Source organism: Rana temporaria, chromosome 5 (assembly GCF_905171775.1).
Source record: "Rana temporaria chromosome 5, aRanTem1.1, whole genome shotgun sequence".
NCBI classification, from domain to species: Eukaryota; Metazoa; Chordata; class Amphibia; order Anura; family Ranidae; genus Rana; species Rana temporaria.
Window position 1 is genome coordinate 128,878,652 of NC_053493.1, and position 23,884 is coordinate 128,902,535.

General features: G+C 41.0%; 1 protein-coding gene across 1 annotated transcript in view; it reads right to left on the reverse strand.

Moving 5' to 3' along the window:
- TMC2 (transmembrane channel like 2) overlaps window positions 1-23,884 on the reverse strand; it is a 170,149-nt gene that overhangs the window by 120,161 nt on the left and 26,104 nt on the right. The window contains exon 5 of the mRNA XM_040354395.1: window positions 11,880-11,986. Within this exon, the coding sequence (XP_040210329.1) occupies window positions 11,880-11,986 (107 nt within the window). The remainder of the gene's footprint in view (window positions 1-11,879; window positions 11,987-23,884) is intronic.

Here is a 23,884-nt window from a genome sequence, read left to right on the forward strand (position 1 = left end):
GTTAGTGAAATTATGATCAAAAAATTATATTATAGTCTCATCTGACCACATGATTTTCTCCCATGACTCCTTTGGATCAGTCAAGACAATTATTTCAGCAGTTATTTCACACCCTATATACTCTTATTAAGACTGCTGTACATCATGGCAACTCCTGCCCATGTGATATGACTCTGTATCAACTACTACTGTTAATACTACTACTGCTGCTTCAGCTGCTGCTCCCGCCCAGTCAATACACCTATGTCAGCAGTTGTTTAACACTCTATATACTCTTATTAAGACTGCTGTACTTCATGGCAACTCCTGCCCATGTGATATGACTCTGTATCAACTACTACTGTTAATACTACTACTGCTGCTTCAGCTGCTGCTGCCGCCCAGTCAATACACCTATGTCAGCAGTTGTTTAACACTCTATATACTCTTATTCCTACTGCTGTTCATCATGGCACCTCCTGCCCATGTGATATGACTCTGTATCAACTACTACTGTTAATACTACTACTGCTGCTTCTGCTGCTGCTGCTGCTGCCGCCCAGTCAATACACCTATGTCAGCAGTTATTTGACACTCTATATACTCCTATTCCTACTGCTGTTCATCATGGCACCTCCTGCCCATGTGATATGACTCTGTATCAACTACTACTGTTAATACTACTGCTGCTGCTGCTTCTGCTGCTGCTGCCCAGTCAAGACACCTATGTCAGCAGTTATTTGACACTCTATATACTCCTATTCCTACTGCTGTTCATCATGGCACCTCCTGCCCATGTGATATGACTCTGTATCAACTACTACTGTTAATACTACTGCTGCTTCTGCTGCTGCTGCCCAGTCAAGACACCTATGTCAGCAGTTATTTGACACTCTATATACTCCTATTCCTACTGCTGTTCATGATGGCACCTCCTGCCCATGTGATATGACTCTGTATCAACTACTACTGTTAATACTACTGCTGCTGCTTCTGCTGCTGCTGCTGCCCAGTCAAGACACCTATGTCAGCAGTTATTTGACACTCTATATACTCCTATTCCTACTGCTGTTCATCATGGCACCTCCTGCCCATGTGATATGACTCTGTATCAACTACTACTGTTAATACTACTGCTGCTTCTGCTGCTGCTGCCCAGTCAAGACACCTATGTCAGCAGTTATTTGACACTCTATATACTCCTATTCCTACTGCTGTTCATCATGGCACCTCCTGCCCATGTGATATGACTCTGTATCAACTACTACTGTTAATACTACTGCTGCTTCTGCTGCTGCTGCCCAGTCAAGACACCTATGTCAGCAGTTATTTGACACTCTATATACTCCTATTCCTACTGCTGTTCATCATGGCACCTCCTGCCCATGTGATATGACTCTGTATCAACTACTACTGTTAATACTACTGCTGCTGCTTCTGCTGCTGCTGCTGCCCAGTCAAGACACCTATGTCAGCAGTTATTTGACACTCTATATACTCCTATTCCTACTGCTGTTCATCATGGCACCTCCTGCCCATGTGATATGACTCTGTATCAACTACTACTGTTAATACTACTGCTGCTGCTTCTGCTGCTGCTGCTGCCCAGTCAAGACACCTATGTCAGCAGTTATTTGACACTCTATATACTCCTATTCCTACTGCTGTTCATCATGGCACCTCCTGCCCATGTGATATGACTCTGTATCAACTACTACTGTTAATACTACTACTGCTGCTTCTGCTGCTGCTGCCCAGTCAAGACACCTATGTCAGCAGTTATTTGACACTCTATATACTCCTATTCCTACTGCTGTTCATCATGGCACCTCCTGCCCATGTGATATGACTCTGTATCAACTACTACTGTTAATACTACTGCTGCTGCTTCTGCTGCTGCTGCTGCCCAGTCAAGACACCTATGTCAGCAGTTATTTGACACTCTATATACTCCTATTCCTACTGCTGTTCATCATGGCACCTCCTGCCCATGTGATATGACTCTGTATCAACTACTACTGTTAATACTACTACTGCTGCTTCTGCTGCCCAGTCAGCAGTTATTTCACACCCTATATACTCTTATTAAGACTGCTGTTCATCATGGCACCTCTTGCCCGAGTGATTTGACACTGTATTGTCAATGTCTACTACTACTATTACAGCTCAGTCAAGACACCTGTGTCCCAATTTTTTGGTACACTATTGACTACTATGACCACTACTGATGCTGTAAAGTATTCCCCAAGTGTTTTTATGCTATGTATTACTATTACCACTACTGCTTGTAAATCATGCCTGTGTGATACTTAGTGGGAATGCTTTAATAAGCATTCCTAGTATGGATACCCGTAAATGTATTAATCTTAATTAGTGTGAATGCTTTAATAAACATTTCCAGTATTGATATCCGTAAATTTAGTAATCTTATTATTCCTTACGTTTTTTGGTTCTGCGTAACTTCGGCATACTTTCAGCTATTGAGACCATTCAACTGTAAAAATGTTCGTCTCGTTCAGCTAATGATGGGACTTCTTCAAGTTTTTTTCTACTTTTTACGCTTTTATAAATTTTAAGCTTTTAGACCCTTTTTTTAAACATTGAAGTCAATGAGAACATCCTTTTCCCCTTTGAATTCACATGCCATGCCAAAAGTTTCAGCTACTTCATACTTTCACTCACAGACACTGAAAAAACTTTAAAGCGGTCACAAAATATTTAGCTATCCGGCTATGACTTTTCAGATCGTTATCGTTTACAATTTTTTGGTGAAAACGCAATTTACGTTTTGCGAATTTTTCACAAAAATGCAATAGGTTATAATGTAATCCTATGGAGGGGATTTAGAGTCTGTCATGTGACCTTAACATTGGAGATCTTTGTAATTAAAAATATCTTTACAAAAAGGGGAAACAAATTGGTCTCACGCCCACAAGATCTACTTTTCATACACAATTTTTATATCAAAACGTAGCTATGCTTGTCTGGTTTATGGCAATGTGACCAATTCTGCGATACGTATTTTAGTTTTAATTTTTGGAGCAACAGCCAGAAATTATGTCTCATAGACTCTCATGTGAAATTATCTAAAAAATGTTGCTGCAGAACTCACAAAGACGCTCTTTTCTAAATCGCAGACATGGCCACATTTTTAAGTTTATCTACATAAATTTCATATCGATGCGTTTACAAGGGCCGTGTATTTCAAACGGTGTAGTCGTTGTATCAATTGCATGTACGTTTGAGGATTTATTAAGCTTTGTTTGGAGGCTTAAATCATGTATTAGATCTGTGAATTAAAAGCGTTTGTAATGTTATTTCTTTCCATAAATAACTTTCCTGACCTCAGTGCAATATTCCTCCTCACTGACCTGGGGGGGAGGGGAAACCTATTGAGGGGGGAGGGGCGACCAGGAAGTCAGCATACTCTATACTTTGCAGATAGAGAAAGAAGCTGTGTGTCCTAAAGATAGTGTAGTGGTTATGATGAATGTCTTTGGCAAGGGGCTCACCAATTAAGCTATTCAGCATTCCCACTCGCATTTTCCTCAGGAAATGCATTGTCTAGTTATATTATATTTTAATACTCCTGCTGCTGCCTCCATGCTGAGTAAAGCTTCATGACCTCTCTGGCACAGCGGATCCACCAACAGCCTCCGCTACAAGCTACCAGACCGGACTACCAGACCGGATCTAAACAGCAAGTGTAACTATAACAATGAACCTTATGTTAAACCCTGTTTTGCGGCATTTATACTGCAACCATTGGGCTGACTGCAAGAGCTCATCTGCATTCTCTCTCTTTCTTGCTCTCCCTCTCTCTCTCTTTGTATATATATATATATATTGTTGCTTTTGTTATGTTCATTTTTCAACAGTTTATTTTGTGTTCGTCGTGTCTGTGTCGTGTGCTTTAGTTTGTCCTAGGTTAATGTTAAATAAAATAATAGTATAAAATGTTTTTGCTTATTATGAAGTTAAATGTGTTGATGTTGATTTGTTTGATGTGAAGTTAGATGTGTTCAAAAACCTACAACTCTATCTCAAAAAGAAATGAAATATTTCCAAAAAATAAGTTTTTTTAATACAAAAATAAATTTAAATATAGCTCTCAATCCGTTTCTGAATGCGGTGCATTTCCGCAATCTGACCCGATAGCTGCTGCTCTAGCAGAGCATTTTGTTGGGTGAGGTAGCTCATCTTCCGCTGGTTTTGAAGGATCTTCTGGTGCGTCTTTTCGATGAGTCTGTTTTGCCTCCTCATATCTCTTGATGCTTTTAGGATATAATAAAAAAACATTTGGATTTCAAATAACGTTACCAAATAAATAAATATTTTTTTTTGCTTATTAATCAATCATTATCATGTGTATACACTTGTTATGTGTCTAACACATCCCGGGAGTGCAGAATTATTAGGCAAATGAGTATTTGGACCACATCATCCTCTTTATGCATGTTGTCTTACTCCAAGCTGTATAGGCTCGAAAGCCTACTACAGATTAGGCATATTAGGTAATGTACATCTCTGTAATGAGAAGGTGTGTGGTCTAATGACATCAACACTCTATATCAGGTGTGCATAATTATTAGTCAATTTCCTTTTCTTTGGCAAAATTGGCCAAAAGAAGGATTTGACAGACTCTGAAAAGTCCAAAATAGAGAGATATCTAGCAGAGGGATGCAGCACTCTTAAAGTTGCAAAGCTTCTGAAGCGTGATCATCAAACAAAAGAAGCGTGTGGAAAAACAAAGGTGCAAAATAACTGCCCATGAACTGAGAAAAGTTAAGCGTGCAGCTGCCAAGATGCCACTTGCCACAAGATTGGCCATATTTCAGAGCTGCAACATCACTGGGGTGCCCAAAAGCACAAGGTGTGCAATACCCAGAGACATGGCCAAGGTAAGAAAGGCTGAAAGACGATGACCACTGAACAAGACACACAAGCTGCAACGTCAAGACTGTGCCAATAAATATCTCAAGAAAGATTTTTCTAAGGTTTTATGGACTGCTGAAATGAGAGTGAGTCTTGATGGGCCAGATGGAAGAGCCCGTGGCTGGATTGGTAAAGGGCAGGGAGCTCCAGTCCAACTCAGACGCCAGCAAGGTGGTGGTGGAGTAGTGGTTTTGGCTGGTATCATCAAAGATGAGCTTGTGGGGCCTTTTCGGATTGAGGATGGAGTCAAGCTCAACTCCCAGTCCTACTGCCAGATTATGGAAGAGACCTTCTTCAAGCAGTGGTACAGGAAAAAGTCACCATCCTTCAAGAAAAACATGATTTTCATGCAGGACAATGCTCCATCACACGTGTCAAAGTACTCCACAGCGTGGCTGGCAAGAAAGGGTATTAAATAAAAAAAAGTAATGACATGGCCTCCTTGTTCACCTGATCTGAACCCCATTGAGAACCTGTGGTCCATCATCAAATGTGGGATTTACAAGGAGGGAAAACAGTACACCTCTCTGAACAGTGTCTGGGAGGCTGTGGTTGCTGCTGCACGCAATGTTGATGGTGAACAGATCAAAACACTGACAGAATCCATGGATGTCAGGCTTTTGAGTGTCCTTGCAAAGAAAGGTGGCTATATTGGTCACTGATTTGTTTTTGTTTTGTTTTTAAATGTCAGAAATGTGTATTTGTGAATGTTGAGATGTTATATTGGTTTCACTGTTAAAAATAAATCATTGAAATGGCTATCTATTTATTTTTTGGTTAAGTTGCCTAATAATTCTGCACAGTAATAGTAGTCACCTGCACACACAGATATCCCCCGAAAATAACTAACACTAAAAACAAACTAAAAACTACTTCCAAAAAAATTCAGCTTTGATATTAATGAGTTTTTGGGGTTCATTGAGAACATGGTTGTTGTTCAATAATAAAATGAATCCTCAAAAAATACAACTTGCCTAATAATTATGCACTACCTGTATACTTCTAGCATCAATACCATATTATGGTTCTACAATCTGACAGGTGCGCTTTATATGTTGTCCATTTTTATATCTACATTTTGTTGTTGAAATGTTATTAATCATTGTGCACATATTTACCTTCCTGAATGAGGCTCACAGGACCGCTCTCTTCCTCCTGCTCTTCTGCTTGAGAAGTTGGGGTGGTGGGGGGGGGGAAGCTCCTCAGCTTGCTCCTCAACAGGAGCTGGGGTTGGGGAGTGGGAGGGCCCTGGCTGCTCCTCCTCATGCATCTCCTCCTCTGCCGCATCCTCCTCTGCCGCATCCTCCTCCTCCTCCTCATCGGCCTGGCGCCTTCTGCGCTTGGCGCGGACAACTGGCATTGGAGCTCCTATAATAACACAATGTTCATATATTATAAAAATGTTTTCTAATGACGTATGCAAATTCTGTGTACTCTGCTGTATTGTATATGAATACAAATTGATTTATATAGACAGTTAACCAATGGGACAATGTTATATTAAAGGGTCTTGTGGGCACTACAGGGGACTGAGCGTGAGCTGGGATGCAACCATGTTAAAATGAGCTGTTTTTGTCTACTTTGTTTTGTTCAGACCATCTCATGTTAAAAAAAGGGCCTGATGGAGCACACGGGATTACTATAACAACCCCACTCCTAACACAGGAATTTAGTGGTAATCTATATATATAAAACTCAACGTGTGTGTGTGCATAAATGTATGTATGTATGTTCCAGCATCACGTACAAACGGCTAAAGATATTTATATGAAACTTGGCACACAGGTTACTTATATGTCAGCCACAAACATAGGATAGGTGGTTTAAACCTTACCCACCCCCACTTGCCATGGTCGGGGTTTTTCTTTAAAGTCCCATGCAAAGCAATGGGAAAATTATGTTCCCACATAACTTCTGTGTTCCTGTCTGCTGTCCCATGTCTTTTTTCAACAGTACTATGAATACCTTGGCTGGTGGTGATATATGTTAGCACAACATGGCATCTTGGTTAACAACATCTGACCTTACATGAATTACATATGACCTTACATAACTGTCACCAAAGGAGCTGCGGTGGCTCCACGCGATTGCCACTGCACTGACAAGTGATTCACCTCTGCAGCTAGGGGTTCGGATCCCGCTCTCGGCTACCTGTGAATTGAGTTTGGTGGTCTCAGCCCCGCCCCTGGTGGGTGTGCTATGCGAGGTTGGGTTGGGAGGACCCCCTCACACCCGCCATTGCCAACCGGGGCATGGAGAAAGGTGGCAGATTGCCTCTGGGGGAGGCCTCCCAACTCCTGCAGGCCGGCTCCTCTCTCTTTCGAGTTCACGCACAAAATACACTTTTTAAAAAAAAAACATAACTGTCAACAATAACTTACCTGGATGATATTTAGCCCGAAGACGTCTGACCTGATCCATTTGGCGCCTCTTCAGGTCAGACCACTTCTTCACAATTGCATTGTGGTCGTGTTGGCCGCCAAAGTCAGCGATTAGGGCGCTGACCACAGCCCTTTTCTCTGGCTGCCTCCGCAGCTTATCGTATCCTGTTTCCAGGAACTTCTGCAAGATGAAGAACAAAGTATATTGTAATACTTCTGTTGACAGCCTTATGGATATATGACGTAAATGTATGCTATTCAACAATTGGAAGCATTCTCGCCTTATTAATCAATGACAGGGGTAACATGACAGATTTTATATCCTGCCATTTCGGTCGCCACCTTTTTTGCATAAATATAGCAGCCATTATCATTTGCATAATTATGAATATATTATTAACAACACAGGATACACGTATAGGGGAGATATGCGTTGCTAACTCTTTTCCCTGTCAGGAGCCTAACGCCCCGGGGGTCAGAGACGGGACCTTTTCGGAGGGCCACTGACGTATGTACCCGTCACAGTTTTTTGTGATGTCACTCTTTAGGTGTGTGCACATTTTTCACTGCATCCGGGTGGAGTTTTTGGGTTGTGTTTTGCACGCCACAGGCTTTTCAACAGGAAAAAAACAGCTGGAGGCAGAATGGTTGCAAAACACTACGGGTTTGTTACCTAACTCTGGGTTTCAAGACCAGTCCACCTCCAGCTGTTGCAAAACTACTACTCCCATCAGCCACGGTCTGTCAGTGCATGCTAAGAATTTTACTTTTGCTGCATCTAGGGTGCCACAGTTTAGAGACCCGTGCATAAAGGCCTGAAAAACGGGGGCCTGCAGAACTTACAATACTAGAAGTGCCAGCATTACCAGGCATGCTGGAAGTTGTAGTTCTGCAACATCTAAAGGGCAATATGTATTCGAACGTCCTTGGGCCTTGAGGACACTGAAGTCAGGACGTTCGCATACGTCCTATGTCCAATAAAATGTTAAATTCATTATGCTAAATAACAAGGAAAAGTGCCTAAATACACATTTGCCAACCAGGGTGTCTGCAGCTGTCCAGGCATGCTGGGACTTGTAGTTTTGTAAAAGCAGGAGACACATTTTTTGTGAAATACTAATATCTGATCATATATACTAACTTTTAAACTAGACTGAAATGCAGTTGAAGATAATGAAATAACAGTGGTCGAAATACTTACACAAATTAGCAAATTTTCCTCAGATACAGTGAAATTACTTCCAACCATCTTGCTCTGCGATTGCGTTGCGATCAAAAAGTTGGAAACTGGCAAGGGTCCAGGAAATGGTCGCGTGTTGTTCGCGTGTTGATTGCGCTGCTTGGACCGAGATGGGTCCATATGGCTTCGGCTGTATGGACCACAGTAACTCTTTTCCCTGTCAGGAGCCTAACGCCCCGGGGGGTCAGAGACGGGACCTTTTCGGAGGACCACTGACGTATGCAACCGCCGCAGTTTTTTGTGATGTCAGTCTTTAGGTGTGTGCAAATTTTTTCTTGCACCGGGTGGAGTTTTTGGGTTGTGTTTTGCACGCCACAGGCTTTTCAACAGGAAAAAAACAGCTGGAGGCAGGATGGTTGCAAAACACTACGGGTTTGTTACCTAACTCTGGGTTTCAAGACCAGTCCACCTCCAGCTGTTGCAAAACTACTACTCCCATCAGCCACGGTCTGTCAGTGCATGCTAAGAATTTTACTTTTGCTGCATCTAGGGTGCCACAGTTTAGAGACCCGTGCATAAAGGCCTGAAAAACGGGGGCCTGCAGAACTTACAATACTAGAAGTGCCAGCATTCCCAGGCATGCTGGAAGTTGTAGTTCTGCAACATCTAAAGGGCAATATGTATTCGAACGTCCTTGGGCCTTGAGGACACTGAAGTCAGGACGTTCGCATACGTCCTATGTCCAATAAAATGTTAAATTCATTATGCTAAATAACAAGGAAAAGTGCCTAAATACACATTTGCCAACCAGGGTGTCTGCAGCTGTCCAGGCATGCTGGGACTTGTAGTTTTGTAAAAGCAGGAGACACATTTTTTGTGAAATACTAATATCTGATCATATATACTAACTTTTAAACTAGACTAAAATGCAGTTGAAGATGATGAAATAACAGTGGTCAAAATACTTACACAAATCAGCAACTTTTCCTCAGACTTAGTGAAATTGCTTCCAACCATGTTGCTGTGTGATTGCGCTGCGATCATAAGTTGGAAACTGGCAAGGCTCCAGGAAATGGTCGCGTGTTGTTCGCGCAATTGCGCATGCGCGATCGAAAAATCGCAATCGCAATATGTTTTTTGGTTAAAATATCATACATATTCGATTTCAGAGTGCTGCTACAGCAGTTTTCGAAATATCTGCAATCAATTTCGCATTCGCATGTTGCGATATTTCGATAAAATATCAGGAATATTCTGAGCCAATCAGAGCGCTCCTCCAGCATATCTCGAAATTGCGCAATAAATATCGCATTCGCATGTTGCGATATTTCGATAAAATATCACGAATATTCTGAGCCAATCAGAGCGCTCCTCCAGCATATCTCGAAATTCCGCAATAAATATCGCATTCGCATGTTGCGATATTTCGATAAAATATCACGAATATTCTGAGCCAATCAGAGCGCTCCTCCAGCATATCTCGAAATTCCGCAATAAATATCGCATTCGCATGTTGCGATATTTCGATAAAATATCACGAATATTCTAAGCCAATCAGAGCGCTCCTACCGCAGTTATTAAAAAATCGCAATTATTTTCGCATTCGCAATAGCGAAAAATCGCAATCAATTAATTTCGATAAAATATCACGAATATTCGAATTTAGCGAATATATCTCGAATATTCGAATATATATTCGAGATATATCGCGAAATCGAATATGGCATATTCTGCTCAACACTACAGGACAAGACCAGAATATGTGGCAGAAAATACCCAAGGGATCTCCGTATCGCCAACACTCTGGCGGGTGAAAGGACTGTGTCTTATGAAGTCTGTAGGGAGCGAGGTAAGCTCTACAGTATGAGCGACTTTGAATTGTAAGGACACCAAAGACCGAAAAGGAAGGTCCCAAATATCCTCCCAATCATCATTGTCCAGGTCTGGTATGTCACGCTGCCACCAGGCTCTAAGTCAATTCAGGGCTTGTGAGGAGACCAACAAGAGGTGAGAGTATAAACGAGACGTGGGTTTTGCAAAACACACTGTATTTGGAGAACCTCCTCCAAAGTTGACTGGACGACAATGAATGTGGGGAGAGCTGTAGGTAGCGGAATACGTAACTAACAGGCACATTATATGCTGTGGAAAGTTGGGGTAGCAGAAGCAAGGAGTGGCTGACTTGGGAGTACTAATGCCATACTTAGTCCCAGCACTAGGCTTCAGGAGCATACAGAAATGGGATAAAGTAGGGTTAAGCCACAAGCGGGAGCTAGAGGGAACAGCAAATTTAGAATAACCTTCAAGTGCTAGACCTGCCTGCCATGCTCGTAGGGTGGTGGTCATAGAGGGTGTGAGAGGGTAGGTATCCTGGGGGCCTCTGAATAAAAGGAACTTAAGGGTTTCTAGAGAGCGGACCACTGCAGCTTCTAACAAGGTGGCAGGGTTAGCAGGGTTTAACCACCAGGCAGCCTAGACTAAAAGTGTAGCCATAAAGTATTTGTAGCAGTCTGTGAAGGCCAGGCCCCCTTGTGAGGTGGGTTGCATTAAGGTTGATAATTAGTATCTAGGGGTTTGAGGCCCCCAGCGCTATTAATTTTTACTTTCAATGTTTTTATTAAAGATTTACAGTAGAATACATAGTAAGAAAGATTGTTATAACAAGCAAAAGCAACATTAATGTAATAGTAGTTCCACCATTGCACTAATAAGATTGACTAAAGTGGCTCTGGAGACAAACAGAATCCACAGAAAATGAAAAAGCGATCACCATAAGGCTCATAAATGTACTGAAGGACTGTATCGCCATTGTTGGCTTATATCACAATTAACAAACGAGACAGAGGAAAGAACGGTAAGGAAGGAGGACAAAGAAGGGGGGAGATGAGAGAAGGAGAGCTCCCAGAGGACTGTGTGGGCAAACCAATATGAAGCCCAAAATGGTAAGGGACTTAGAGGTCAATACACATAGCGTGCCTATTGGCTCCATATGATCTCAAAGTGTTTTCCTGTATCTTGAAGGATACTGGGAGTTTTTCATGGGTCATGATCCATGAGACTGAAGTCTTTTTACATGATCTAGTGATGGTTAATTCAGCTGCCAAGAAGATAAAGAATATCAGTCTCCGAGAAGCATGGGAAACTTTCTCGCGTGGCTCATTCAATAGGGCTGAATGTGGGGATTGAGACTCCAGGTACCCGTCTCTGTAGGGCAAAAACTTTATTCCAAAATCCCTGGGGTCTAGGACATGGCATCCCCTAAAACTGTTTCGCTATTCATTTTAACAAATGTTGTTTTGTGCAATATTACATTGATCTATACTATTCATGCCTGACTATCAAAACATAGCAGGTCTACTGTTTTTTAGCCCCAAATATTAAACAGTATTAGAAATATTACTTACCTCTGGAATTACAACAAGTCCAAATATTAGGCCAAAGAGAACGAGATTCACCCCATACATCCATCTTAGGAATATAAAATATGAGGCAACAGATGATCCAAAGTGACCTGAAACAGCACACAATCACAACTGATCTTTTACTATTGAATGCAAAGTAAGCAAAAAGCCTCTGCACAGTCCTAAAATTTACAGAACATTGCTTCTGCCGGCTTTTTTCATTTACTGTAATGTTCTGCAACCTTTACTGGAGCTGTGCCTTTTCACATGTTAGATTGCCTAGCAGAATGTCACCAGCAGTGTCGGGACACAGCACTAATCTGCACACTCCCCCCCTAAGAAGAAATTTCCTTTGCAAACCAAAATTGTTCTTAACCAAGAATGCAAAAAATCCCCCTCTTCCCAGTGCAATTTCCCCTTCCCAGCATAAATCTTTGTCCCCCCCAATCCTTCCACCTAGCACAAATCCCCTCCTCCATCCCTTCTTCCAGCATAAAACCTCCCCCATCCCAAATTCCCCTTCACAGCACAAAATTCCTCTCCCCGAATCCCCCTCCTAGCACAAATCCTCTTATCCCCAGAACAAATCTTTGTTACGTCCCTCTCATTGTGCCCCCAGTACAATTCCAACTTCCCTCCTTTTCTTTCTGCAATATTTTTTCTGAAACATTCTAGAACTTTCCAGAACATTCTTGAACTTTCTGCAATATTCTTTGCGGAACATTCTTTTCCAATCCAAGTGCCTGCATTATCCTGTTTTTAGCCCCGATAAAGGAGGGGTGCTGAGCCCCTGAAAAGCTGGTGTGGCGTTCCCATCCTTTCAAAACATAAGCAATATTCTTTCTGGAACATTCTGCAATACACTTTCAGGAACTTTCTTTCTAGAGCCCTCTAGAACTTTCTAGGATAGTTAAGAATTTTCCAGAACATTCTATCTGGTACATTCTAAAACTTTCCAGAACATTTTAGTACTTTCAGCAATATTCTTTCCATAAAATTCCATAGCATTCTAAAACCTTCTGGAACATTCTAAAATGGACTGCACCTATAGAAGTTGTTAAAAAAAGATCTTCAGGAGACAGCAATGGACTTCAGACACATTACAGGTAACTGCCAGAGAGCAATGGAATAGGGAAGCACAGACTACTGCCTACAGAGGCCCCAAGGGCCATACAAAAAGTACCAAAGAGCTACAAGCAGTCCCAGAGTTCTGGCTGGGCACCAGGACTATAGAGGGCTGGGTTCACACTACTACACTACTTTCATCCTACTGTGCTCTGCTACATTGGTCCTACATTTATCCTACATTGGTCCTACATCCATCCTACTTTCATGAACAGGATACTACTTTGGTCCGACTTCAATGATATTCAATGGGCCTGAAGTAGGATCAATGTAGGACCAAAAGTAGTACAGGGAGCATTTTCAAAGTTGGACCGACTTGTGTAGGACGCTACAAGACGCTCTCATAGGGAAACATTGAACACAGAGCAAAGTAGGATGAAAGTAGTGTAGTAGTGTGAACCCAGCCTCACACAGACATACCATCAAGGAACATAAGGAACACCTGTGGGACATCACTTCTCACAACCGGACCACACTAAGGAAAATGTTTGAACTAAGAATGATTATTCTTTTTGACACAAAAACGAATGGCCTAAATTTAGAAATGGGTTTCCTTACCCATTATACTACAGTTGTATGATCCCCCTCTGTGACTAACATCCCCCCCCTCAAGCTTATAGCTCTCCCTCTGTCTTATCTCACTAACTCTGCTGCTATCTTTATTACCATTGATTTGTATGTGTTTGTTTTCTTTCTTTTTTTTTTTTTTTCCTTTCCCTCTGAGATATTTTTTTCTTGTTTTCATTTAACATTCTACCAAAAAAATTGTGAATCAGTACTGCTTGAACCTTGAAGAAGAGGTAACACCCCAAAAGCTTGTCCTGAAAAATTGTATGTTAGTGCAAATAAAAAAAGTATCACGGACAGTACTTAATTTCCTCAGAACTTTTAAAAAAATGCAGGAGATGGTCAGAGACTACAGCCATGCTATAAAATTAACCCCTAGGCGCGGACAGAATGCAAATATGCGGCCTTTCAGCGGGTGGGCTTTGGCGGCTAACGGTCGTACATTTGCGTACCAATTACAGACACAGCTGTGCTGAGAGCTCGTGCCCTGCGCGTTTCCGACATAGTTGCTGGCAGCTGACATAGAGCTCTAAGGCCTCGTACACACGACCGAGAAACTCGTCGTAAAAGAAACATTGTTTTCCTCGACGAGTTCCTTGTCAGGGTTGTCGAGAATCTTGTCAAGCTTTCTTTCCGTACACACTGTCAAGACAAAATCTCGTCGTTCTCAAACGCGGTGACGTACAACACGTACAACGGCACTATAAAGGGGAAGTTTGATTCCACTGGCGCCACCCTTGTGGCTGCTTTTGCTAATCTCATGTTACTGCGTGTTAAGTAAAAGTTTGGTGGGGGGCGTGGCCGGACGAAGATGGCGTTGGACGCTTTTTAGATGAGCTCCGTGAGGCAGAATCTAATCTGGAACCATCGGCTACAGATATTGCCGTTTTGGTTCTAAATTCGCCCCATACCGTATCAGGAGGTATACCTACACAAAAGGATACCATTATTGAGGCGGTTGATGGTATACTTACCCGTGGATGCGACCCGAGGCCTCCTCTACACTCTGTGGCGTCATCGCCATTTTGAGGCCTACGGCTGCACGGACATCCCCGGACTCAAGTAAGGATCGCGGTGCCGTGTTAGCGGTATACACCCCTCCGTCCACCCAGGATACATTACCTTGTGCTGGGAGTCAGATACAGCCATAGGCTCAGGGAACTAAGACAGTCATCGATAGCGTTGGATTCGACCCCTCCGGTGGTCACTGCCGGATTTCTTCTCCCTGAGGCCTGTAATCCCTCCGCGTTCCGCGGGCTCCATAAGAAAAACTACTTGCTCACCTAGGAACATCCTTACCTAGGATTAGATTCTCTGCCCCTCAGCTAGCCGTAGGAAGCAACAGGAGGCATATCTCCTTCCCCCTCAGCTACTCGAGGCCTGCGGTCTCGGCCTGCACACGGAGGCCCGGCGGCCATCTTGCTTTACACACTGTTTTACCTCACGATCGATCCTATCTAATTAAGGCTCTGTGTTGCTTCACCTTTACTGTGGATGAGACATTTTTATGATTTAATAGAAAAGAGACCGATATTACCACATTAAGTTCACAGAGATTGAGGTATATATAAGGAAGTAACGCCGTCATCTAGTGGCCTGCATATTTCTTACTAATTTGTAAATTTTCTGTGGCAAAAAATACTGAAATTACCCACTTTTCTCTCATAATCCGCCTCAGTGATTTAAACTCAGAGTGTAGTGACTTGTGACCATTATATTGTGGAATTACTGTAAGGATCTGATAAAATATGGATGGATTTTATGCACAGGTCACCGTGACATCCTGAAACATCCTGAAACATACATAATCCACTGTATCATACTATTTGGAGTTTTTATTATATTTATTTTTCTCTAAACTGAGGTAATTCTTAGTTCACTGGCTACCTGACTGCAATGATAATCTAATAATAGTAGTCGAAGGTTGGTTACCAACTGGATATGATGCCCAGGGTCTGTATTATACAGTGTGGAATTATCCTATGATTGGCCCTGCTATGGAAAATTGCTGAGGTGTTCCTACAAACCGTCCGATGTTAGTCGACAAAGGCTACAAACCAATCTGCTAATATAACACTTGCATGATAAGTAATTTGAGGCATTTTTATGATGCTGAACTTTTCACAATACTTGCTGTAAAGGCTCAAATCTGGGCTTGGTCTGTTCACATAAGTAATACCCACTGTATGATGGTGGTTATAAGACTGTTATACCTATAGGAGCTGATATAGGAGTGAACAATTGCTTTTACAATATAAAGCAACTTTACACCTGCTGATACGAATTCACTATAACACCTATTATATATGAAGGGGAAACAGTGCAAAAAAAAAAATAAGAACTCTATTATCAAGGAGTGTCTTTTTGATATGGACACCCCTCCTCATACAAGTCCTCAGGTGCTTGTGGTGGATCCTAAGTCTACTGAACATTTCTCGTCTCATGTGACACCCTCCTCATCACCTCCTCCCTTAGGTTCTACTACAACTTCAGCTTTATTTTCATCTGTAGTAAGAGAGGAAATAATACCTACAATGGCTGAACACGGGACTCCTATGGGTTCCCCCTCACATGACCCTATACAAGTGACTGCTAACACTGAAAATGTCCCAGAAGTTTCTTTCAATGTTGCTGATCTCTATAACAGGATCTCTGAAATGATGGAAAGGGGTCTAGCTCTTACGGCTGAGAAAATTACTAAAGATATTAGGGCAGACTTCCAATGTCTTGGCAACAGGATTGACTCGGTGGAACATAAATTGGACACTAACGTTTCGAAAACTGAACAACATGATGATCATATCCATTTCCTACAAGAACAACTGGAGGCCGCTCAGGCTAAGATTGACGATTTGGAAAACAGGTCAAGAAGAGAAAATTTCAGGGTTAGGGGTCTTCCTGAGTCCATTATGGACGTTCATTCAGCAATACGAGACATTATGAGAATCCTCCTTCCATCTATGCCTGATATAAAATTGGAAATTGATAGGGCTCATAGATCATTAGGTCCACTGAGAAAAGATGGATTGCCCCATGGTCAAGCCACATTATTTCACCACCAAAGAGGACATTATGAAACGGTCCAGACAACAGGAGAATCTTCAATATCAAGGTAATACCATACAAATATTCTCTGACATTTCTCCATATACCATTCAGAGAAGAAGAGCAATGAAACCGTTATTGTCTGCCCTTATTAACAAGAACATCAAATATAAATGGGCTTTCCCCCTCGCTTTAAAATTCAATTATAATGGTAGAAACCATGTGATCCATAGTTTCCAAGAGGGTGAAAGACTTCTGTTTGACCTGAAAATTATTTCTCTTGAACCTGCCATGGACACCACTCCACCTCCAGTTCAATCTACCAAGAGAAACACTCCTACTAGTCCGACTCAGAATCCATGGAACAAGGTCAAATACAGGAAAATTGGAGGTGACCAAGTCCCCTGAATATTGAATAGACTTACCCAGAACGTATCTCTTATTCTTTGATTCAGATTAATTTTTTTTTTTTAACGGATGCTTTTTGAAAAAAAAAAAAAAAAAAAAAAAGGGGGAAAAAAAAAAAAAAAGAGATTCCGGGTTTGAATACCTGGTTGAATACAGTTTTTCTTTAGATTTTTCTCCTCTTTTTTTTCTGGTCATCATCTGATTCAAAATGCCTTTTTTCTTGAAAATTGTTTTTAGATGTAATCTTTTAGTTTGTTGACAACTGACGACGGTGAGGTATTGAACCTCAACTTATCTCTTGTGTCGACACTTTGTCGACCCAATGGGTAAGAATATAGTCCTTTTATGGGACTATACTAAAATTTCTTGTTTGAATGAGGGAAGGAGAATCAATCTCTTCCCTCATTCTTGGTTACGATTTAAACTTGCACGATCTAATAGTTTGTTGTGCACTATGTTTTTTTATTTTTATTTTTTTATCTCTTCTTTATATTTCTTTTTCTTTCTTCCTCATATTCTCCTCTTCTCTTCAGCCTGCCTGCCGATGCTCATGTTTACGGAACTACTGGTAATATCTATATGGTTCTGCCTGTCAGTCGATGATGCTGAGACTTATGGCTGGATCGAATGATGTATCTAAACCCCTTAGTGTTGTTACTCACAACACTCAGGGGTTGAATTCTCCTACTAAGAGGCGCACAGCCTTTCAAGTATACAAGTCTCTCCGTGTAGATGTGGTTTTCCTTCAAGAAACCCACTTTCCTAAACGATATAACCCCTCCTTTTTGCATGCCCACTTTCCGTTATTTTATCTTGCTAAAGCAGAAAACAAAACTAAGGGTGTGGCCATTCTGTTTTCTAGGTATTGTAATTTTAACCTGATTAAAGAATTTGGAGATCCGGAAGGTAGGTTTCTTTTGATACAGGGTACCCTTGATGGAAGACTGTACACATTTATTTCTTATTATGCTCCTAACAGATGCTTGATACCCTTCGTCCATATATGGAGGGGATAGTTCTTATGGGTGGGGACTCTAACCTAGCTTTCGATGCAGGATTGGATAAATCCAAACCTTCTATTAATGGTATCATCAGACCAACTAAAATTAGTTTGCAAGTAGCACGCATTCTACATCAGTCTAGATTGACTGACATTTGGAGGGAGTTGAACCCCAAAACTAAAGATTATACTCACTATTCTAACCCTCACCATTCATATTCTCGTATAGATCATATATTAATCTCTAACCATCACATCCCAGCTGCCATTGAGTCTCATATAGTTGATGTTCCATGGTCAGATCACTCGATGGTTCATTTGTCTCTGGGGAGAGAGGACACTTCTCCTAAAATATCCCATTGGACACTTAATAGGTCTATTTTGAAGGATCCTATCTTAATGAAGGATATTGAGCGATCTCTTTTAGAATATTTTGAGCATAATGATACAGATGATGTATCCCCTGAAACTTTGTGGGCTGCCCACAAGGCCTTTATCAGGGGCAAAATAATACAAGTGGCCGCTAACCTCAAGAAACAAAGGAACCTGGACATAAGGAGACTGGAAAACAACTATTTAGAACTCCGTAAAAAACATAAATCTGATCCTCTTAACTTTCCAATTCAGGCACTTGATGCAGCTAGATCTGCCTTGAATTTGGTACTTACAACTAAAGCAGGGGAAGACTTGAAATGGACTGGTGCTAATTTCTATAAATTTAAAGATAAAATAGGCCCAATGCTAGCTCATAAATTATCACCTAGATTTCAATCACGGACTCTCCCTAAAATAAGAATGAGTGATGGTTCTTTCACCCTAAATCCTAAGAAGATAATGGAGGCCTTTCAGGACTTATTTTCTAAGCTTTATGCATCCGCTGCTGATTTTTCTTCAGTGGGAATGGATGATTTTCTGGACAATCTGAAACTTCCTCGATTGACTGAAATTCATAGAGATGTAATGGAGTCTCCCATATCCGCTGAAGAAATATCGTTAGTGATTAAAAATCTAAAATTAGATAAAGCACCGGGTCCAGATGGGTTTTCAAGTGCATATTATAAATCATATTCGAGCATTTTGACACCCTACATGGTTAGATTTTTCAACCACATGACCGGTGGAGTTCCCATAGACAGGCAACTTAATTTGGCTTATATTTCGGTTATCCCTAAGCCAGAAAAAGACCATAGCCTGGTGGAAAACTATAGACCTATATCTCTCATTAATAACGATCTTAAGATACTCACTAAGATAATGGCCAATAGAATGTCCTCTTTCATTGGCCAATATGTTAGTAAAGATCAAGTAGGCTTCATCGCTGGAAGGCAAGGTCCTGATCAGGTTAGGAGGGCTGTGGATCTGATCTCTATTTTGAACTCGGGTTGGACTGGTGATACTAATCAAAGGGGTATGCTACTTTCTATAGATCTTCAAAAAGCATTTGACTCAGTATCATGGCCATTCATGTTCGAAGTGATGAAACGTTGGGGGTTTGGCACGAAATTTCTTGGAGTCTTATCTGCACTTTACTCTCACCCTAAAGCTAATATACGCTTTCAGGGTATTTTTTCGGAACCTATTGAGATTCATAGGGGTACTAGGCAGGGTTGTCCTCTGTCTCCCCTGGTGTTTGCAATAGTTATGGAATCCCTGGCTATGGCTATTCGTGAAAACACAAACATCAGGGGAGTTAGATGTGCCAAAAAGGAGCATAAATGTGCCTTATTTGCAGATGACCTTTTATTGTTTTTAAATGATCCAGACACATCCATACCAGAATTATATTCTCTTTTAGACAAATTCTCTATGGTTTCAGGTCTAACTGTGAATGTGGCCAAGTCTAGAGCCCTCAATGTTTCTCTCTCTGAATCCACGGTTTCTTTACTGAAGAAAGATTATGGATTCAAATGGGACACCTCTTATATCAAATACCTGGGTATCTATTTGACCCCCAACATCCAAAATTTGTATTTGGCCAATTATCCCCCTATGTATAGAAAACTTGAGAAAGATTTGAAAGATTGGGGTACTCAGAATATAGGTTGGATTGGTAGAATTAACTCGGTAAAGATGACTCTTCTCCCTAGGCTTTTGTATCTTTTTAGATCATTACCCATACCGATAATTAAAAGTCATCTAAAATCTTTTCAAGGAAAGATTACCAAGTTTATTTGGAACAATAAGGGTCCACGCCTTCCATCTCGCACTCTCTATAACTTACCTGAACAGGGTGGTCTGGGGGTACCCAACTTATTATGGTATTATCAATCAGCGAGATTGGCACAATTATCGGAAATCTTTCTTAAACATGAACGCCCTGACTGGTCAGATATAGAAGAGCAGGCGACCCCGAATCTAACGATAGAGGAGTTGATGTGGAGTCCTACCAAAAACAGGCCTTCTATATTATCTCCGACTCTTTCTCAAACCTTAGTTTTATGGGATTCACTTAAAAACAATCCCTCTCTAATTTCTAAAGGCAGGCCTTTATCAAGCGTTTTTCTAGACCCACTCTTTGTTTCTAAAATTGATATAGATTCTTTCAAATGGTGGCATGATAAAGGGTTGTATCGTATAGGTCGTTTTTTTTCACGATCAGGTCCACTTCCTGAGAAACACTTCATAGCCAAGCTAGATCTTCCTGTTTCAGAAAAACTAAGATTTTCCCAACTACATGATTATGCACAAAGCCTATGGGATAGTGACTCGATCTCTGGATTATTGACACCTTATGAAAGTAATTGTGATCAGGGTTTGATCAGGAAGGGAAATATTTCAATCATATATCAATCTCTTGCTAATAATTGTACCAAATTACCTCATATGTTGGCCTGGGAAAAGGAACTTAATAACACTTGGGATTTATCTGACTGGTGTAATAACTATACTAGATCCATTAAAGGATATGTGAATATATCCCTTGTAGAGGCTAATGTAAAAATTTATACTAGGTGGTATCTAGTTCCTGTTAAACTGGCTTCCATGTATCCGTCAACCTCGCCCCTATGCTTTAGAGGTTGTCAGGGACTGGGGTCTATGGTACATATATGGTGGGAATGTCCCAAAATACGGGGATACTGGAATAAGGTGTTTAACATAATAAGACGAGTCACAGGATGTAACTTACATCAATCCCCCACTATTGCTTTACTTAACGGAATGTTACCCCAGACCTCCAAGGTTACTAGAAAACTCATCCAATACATTCTGACGGGTGCCAGGATCACAATTGCAGCTGCGTGGAAAAAAACTACTGTCTCCATCAGGTATATGAAACGAAAGGTTACATGGATCATGGAACAAGAAAAGAGGGTTTGTTCCATGTTGGATAGGTCTAATCTTTTCCATGAAATATGGGAACCTTGGATGCAATTTATGGGAATATCTTTTACCCCGTGAAGGCTGTGAAGATATTTATATCCTGAAGATGATGGTGTTCATTGGCAGGCAGGCTGCCATATCTTTTTCTTTTTCTCTTTTCTCTTCCTTTCTTTGATTTCTCTGTGTTTATTTCTCGTTGTCTTATCTATGAGGATAGAATACTCACTATTTCTCATTCTCAGGGTGTTATGTTTAGGTAAAGAAAAAAAAAAGAATATATTATAAACATTTGTATTTACATATGTTTCGGTTTTTAAAGGATTACACCAAACTTTTGGGGATATTAGGTTTGAGGAGGGTTTAGAGAATATATGATTATAGAAACCGGTGGGTTTTAATAAAAACTATTAGAGGGAGGGAGGGGGGATTGAAGGGGTTGCTTGATCTCTTGGACACAGGCAGTTCCCGTTGGGGGTGTCGGAGAGGTTATTGTTCTCCAGAAATCCTATCCTTTATTTGTTCCGTGAACTTAGGTCTAGTACACACATGGGGATTTTTTTTTTTTTTTTTTTTTCTTATATATAATTTATTGTGTGGTAATGATAGCCCTAAGGGATCATATAGCATATTAAATTGTTATTTTATTTAATTATATATTATTAGTTACACCTAATTTTTCTCCGTTGCTTATATGAACTGTCTTAATCTCACCGTATGGTGAAGGACATGAGAAATGGATAGATGTGATGGACAGTTACTATGACAGGAATGTCTAATATGTGAAGTAATGTACTTGCTTTACTGTTTTCTGTATATTATTGATTTGTATACTGCTGATATAATACAAATGTATGTACTTTTATTGAAAATAAACTTAAAATTGAATGAAAAAAAAAAGTAAAAGTTTGGTGAGAGACGATTTGCGCTTTTCAGTCTGTTACAGCGTGACAAATGTGCTATCTCCATTACAAATGCTACTTTTACCGAAGGCGCGCTCCCATCTCATACTTTATTCTGAGAATGCGCGCGTTTCTAAGCATACACACAAATGTGTTTCTCGTCGTAAACCAGCCCAGCGAGAAACAAGACTCCTGACTAGAAAAAAAGAGAACTTGTTCTCTTTTTTTTTTTTCTCGTCGAGATCCACAACAGTTTTCTCGACGAAAAACATACACACGACCGTTTTCCTCTGCAAAAAAAACCCTGCCACCAAGTTTCTTGATGGATTTTGTCGAGGAAAACGGTCGTGTGTACGAGGCCTAAGTCTCTAGACACTATGAACACTGAGAAAAGTAAATCCAATGTGCTCTGTTTAACCGCTTGCTGGCCATATAACGTACATATGTGGCAGCATGGCCTCTCTCTAGCTTGGCACGTGATCCGGCACTTCCAGATAGGGGGCGTGCGTGTCGCCAGCAATCTGGCTGTGCTGAGATTATATACAGCAGATGCCAATCAGTGGGTGCCCGACCAATGGACCAAGGAAAGGCAGATATTTGTAATCTAATTCAGGTCCCTGTACTTGGACAGACAAAGAGAAATAAAAATATTAAAACCGATCATAGGGACTTCCTAGATCTGGAAAGGTAGAAAAATATTGATAAAAAGTCCTCGCATATAACAGGGGTAGCAGGGCAGCAAAAAGGTTGTCACACAAATGAAAGCAAAAAGAGTACAGCAATCATTACACATAATCCCTTCAATAGAAGAACATCTTTAATAGCCCTGTTATATGCAAGGACTTTTTATCAATATTTTTCCACCTTTCCAGATTTGGAAGTCCCTATGATCGGTTTTAATATTTTTGTTTCTCTTTGTCTGTCCAGGTACAGGGACCTGAATTAGATTACAAATATCTGCCTTTCCTTGCTATCTGCTCTGTGATCACTAGGGGTGCTTCACGGCTCGGCCATATGGACACCCAAGGGCTTCATTAATGAATGCCCAACTCTCGTCCCTGCATATGTTTTATTGCCATCCTTCCACCCATGACTATTCCTGTATGTCTCTTCTTCTTCCCCCCTCCCCTCTGCTGCTATTGGGTTCCCCCTCCATCGGGATGTTATCCCTGGCGCACTTGTCTCGGCCGTGTGTCTGATTCTCCTAGAATCCCCTGTTTATCCAGGTAAAACAATTTAGGCTACTCTTCCTATTTTTACTACTGAACAGACAGTTTTGTCTACCTTGATTGCTATGCTTGGCATGTGCTGCTTTTTAACCTTGATGCTCTAAACCTTTTTAATTATGATTCGTTGTAATCAATTTGGCATGATTTGTGTTCATGCCTATGTATACTGACATTGTCTCCCCTTTTTCTTTTTCCTTCCTGTGTACACTATTCAAGTGGCTGATCAGGCTTGTTTCAGCGCTGTGGGTGATTTGACAGATCTGCTATCTTTGGTTGCCCCCATAGGTGCTTCTATTATTAAACTTAGTAAGTGCAGATTCTATATAAATACACAGTTGATTCTAAATACATTTTTGGAACACTACACTCATTAGGCGTTATGTGTTCCCTACAGCTGGGTCTCCCTCTCCCCTC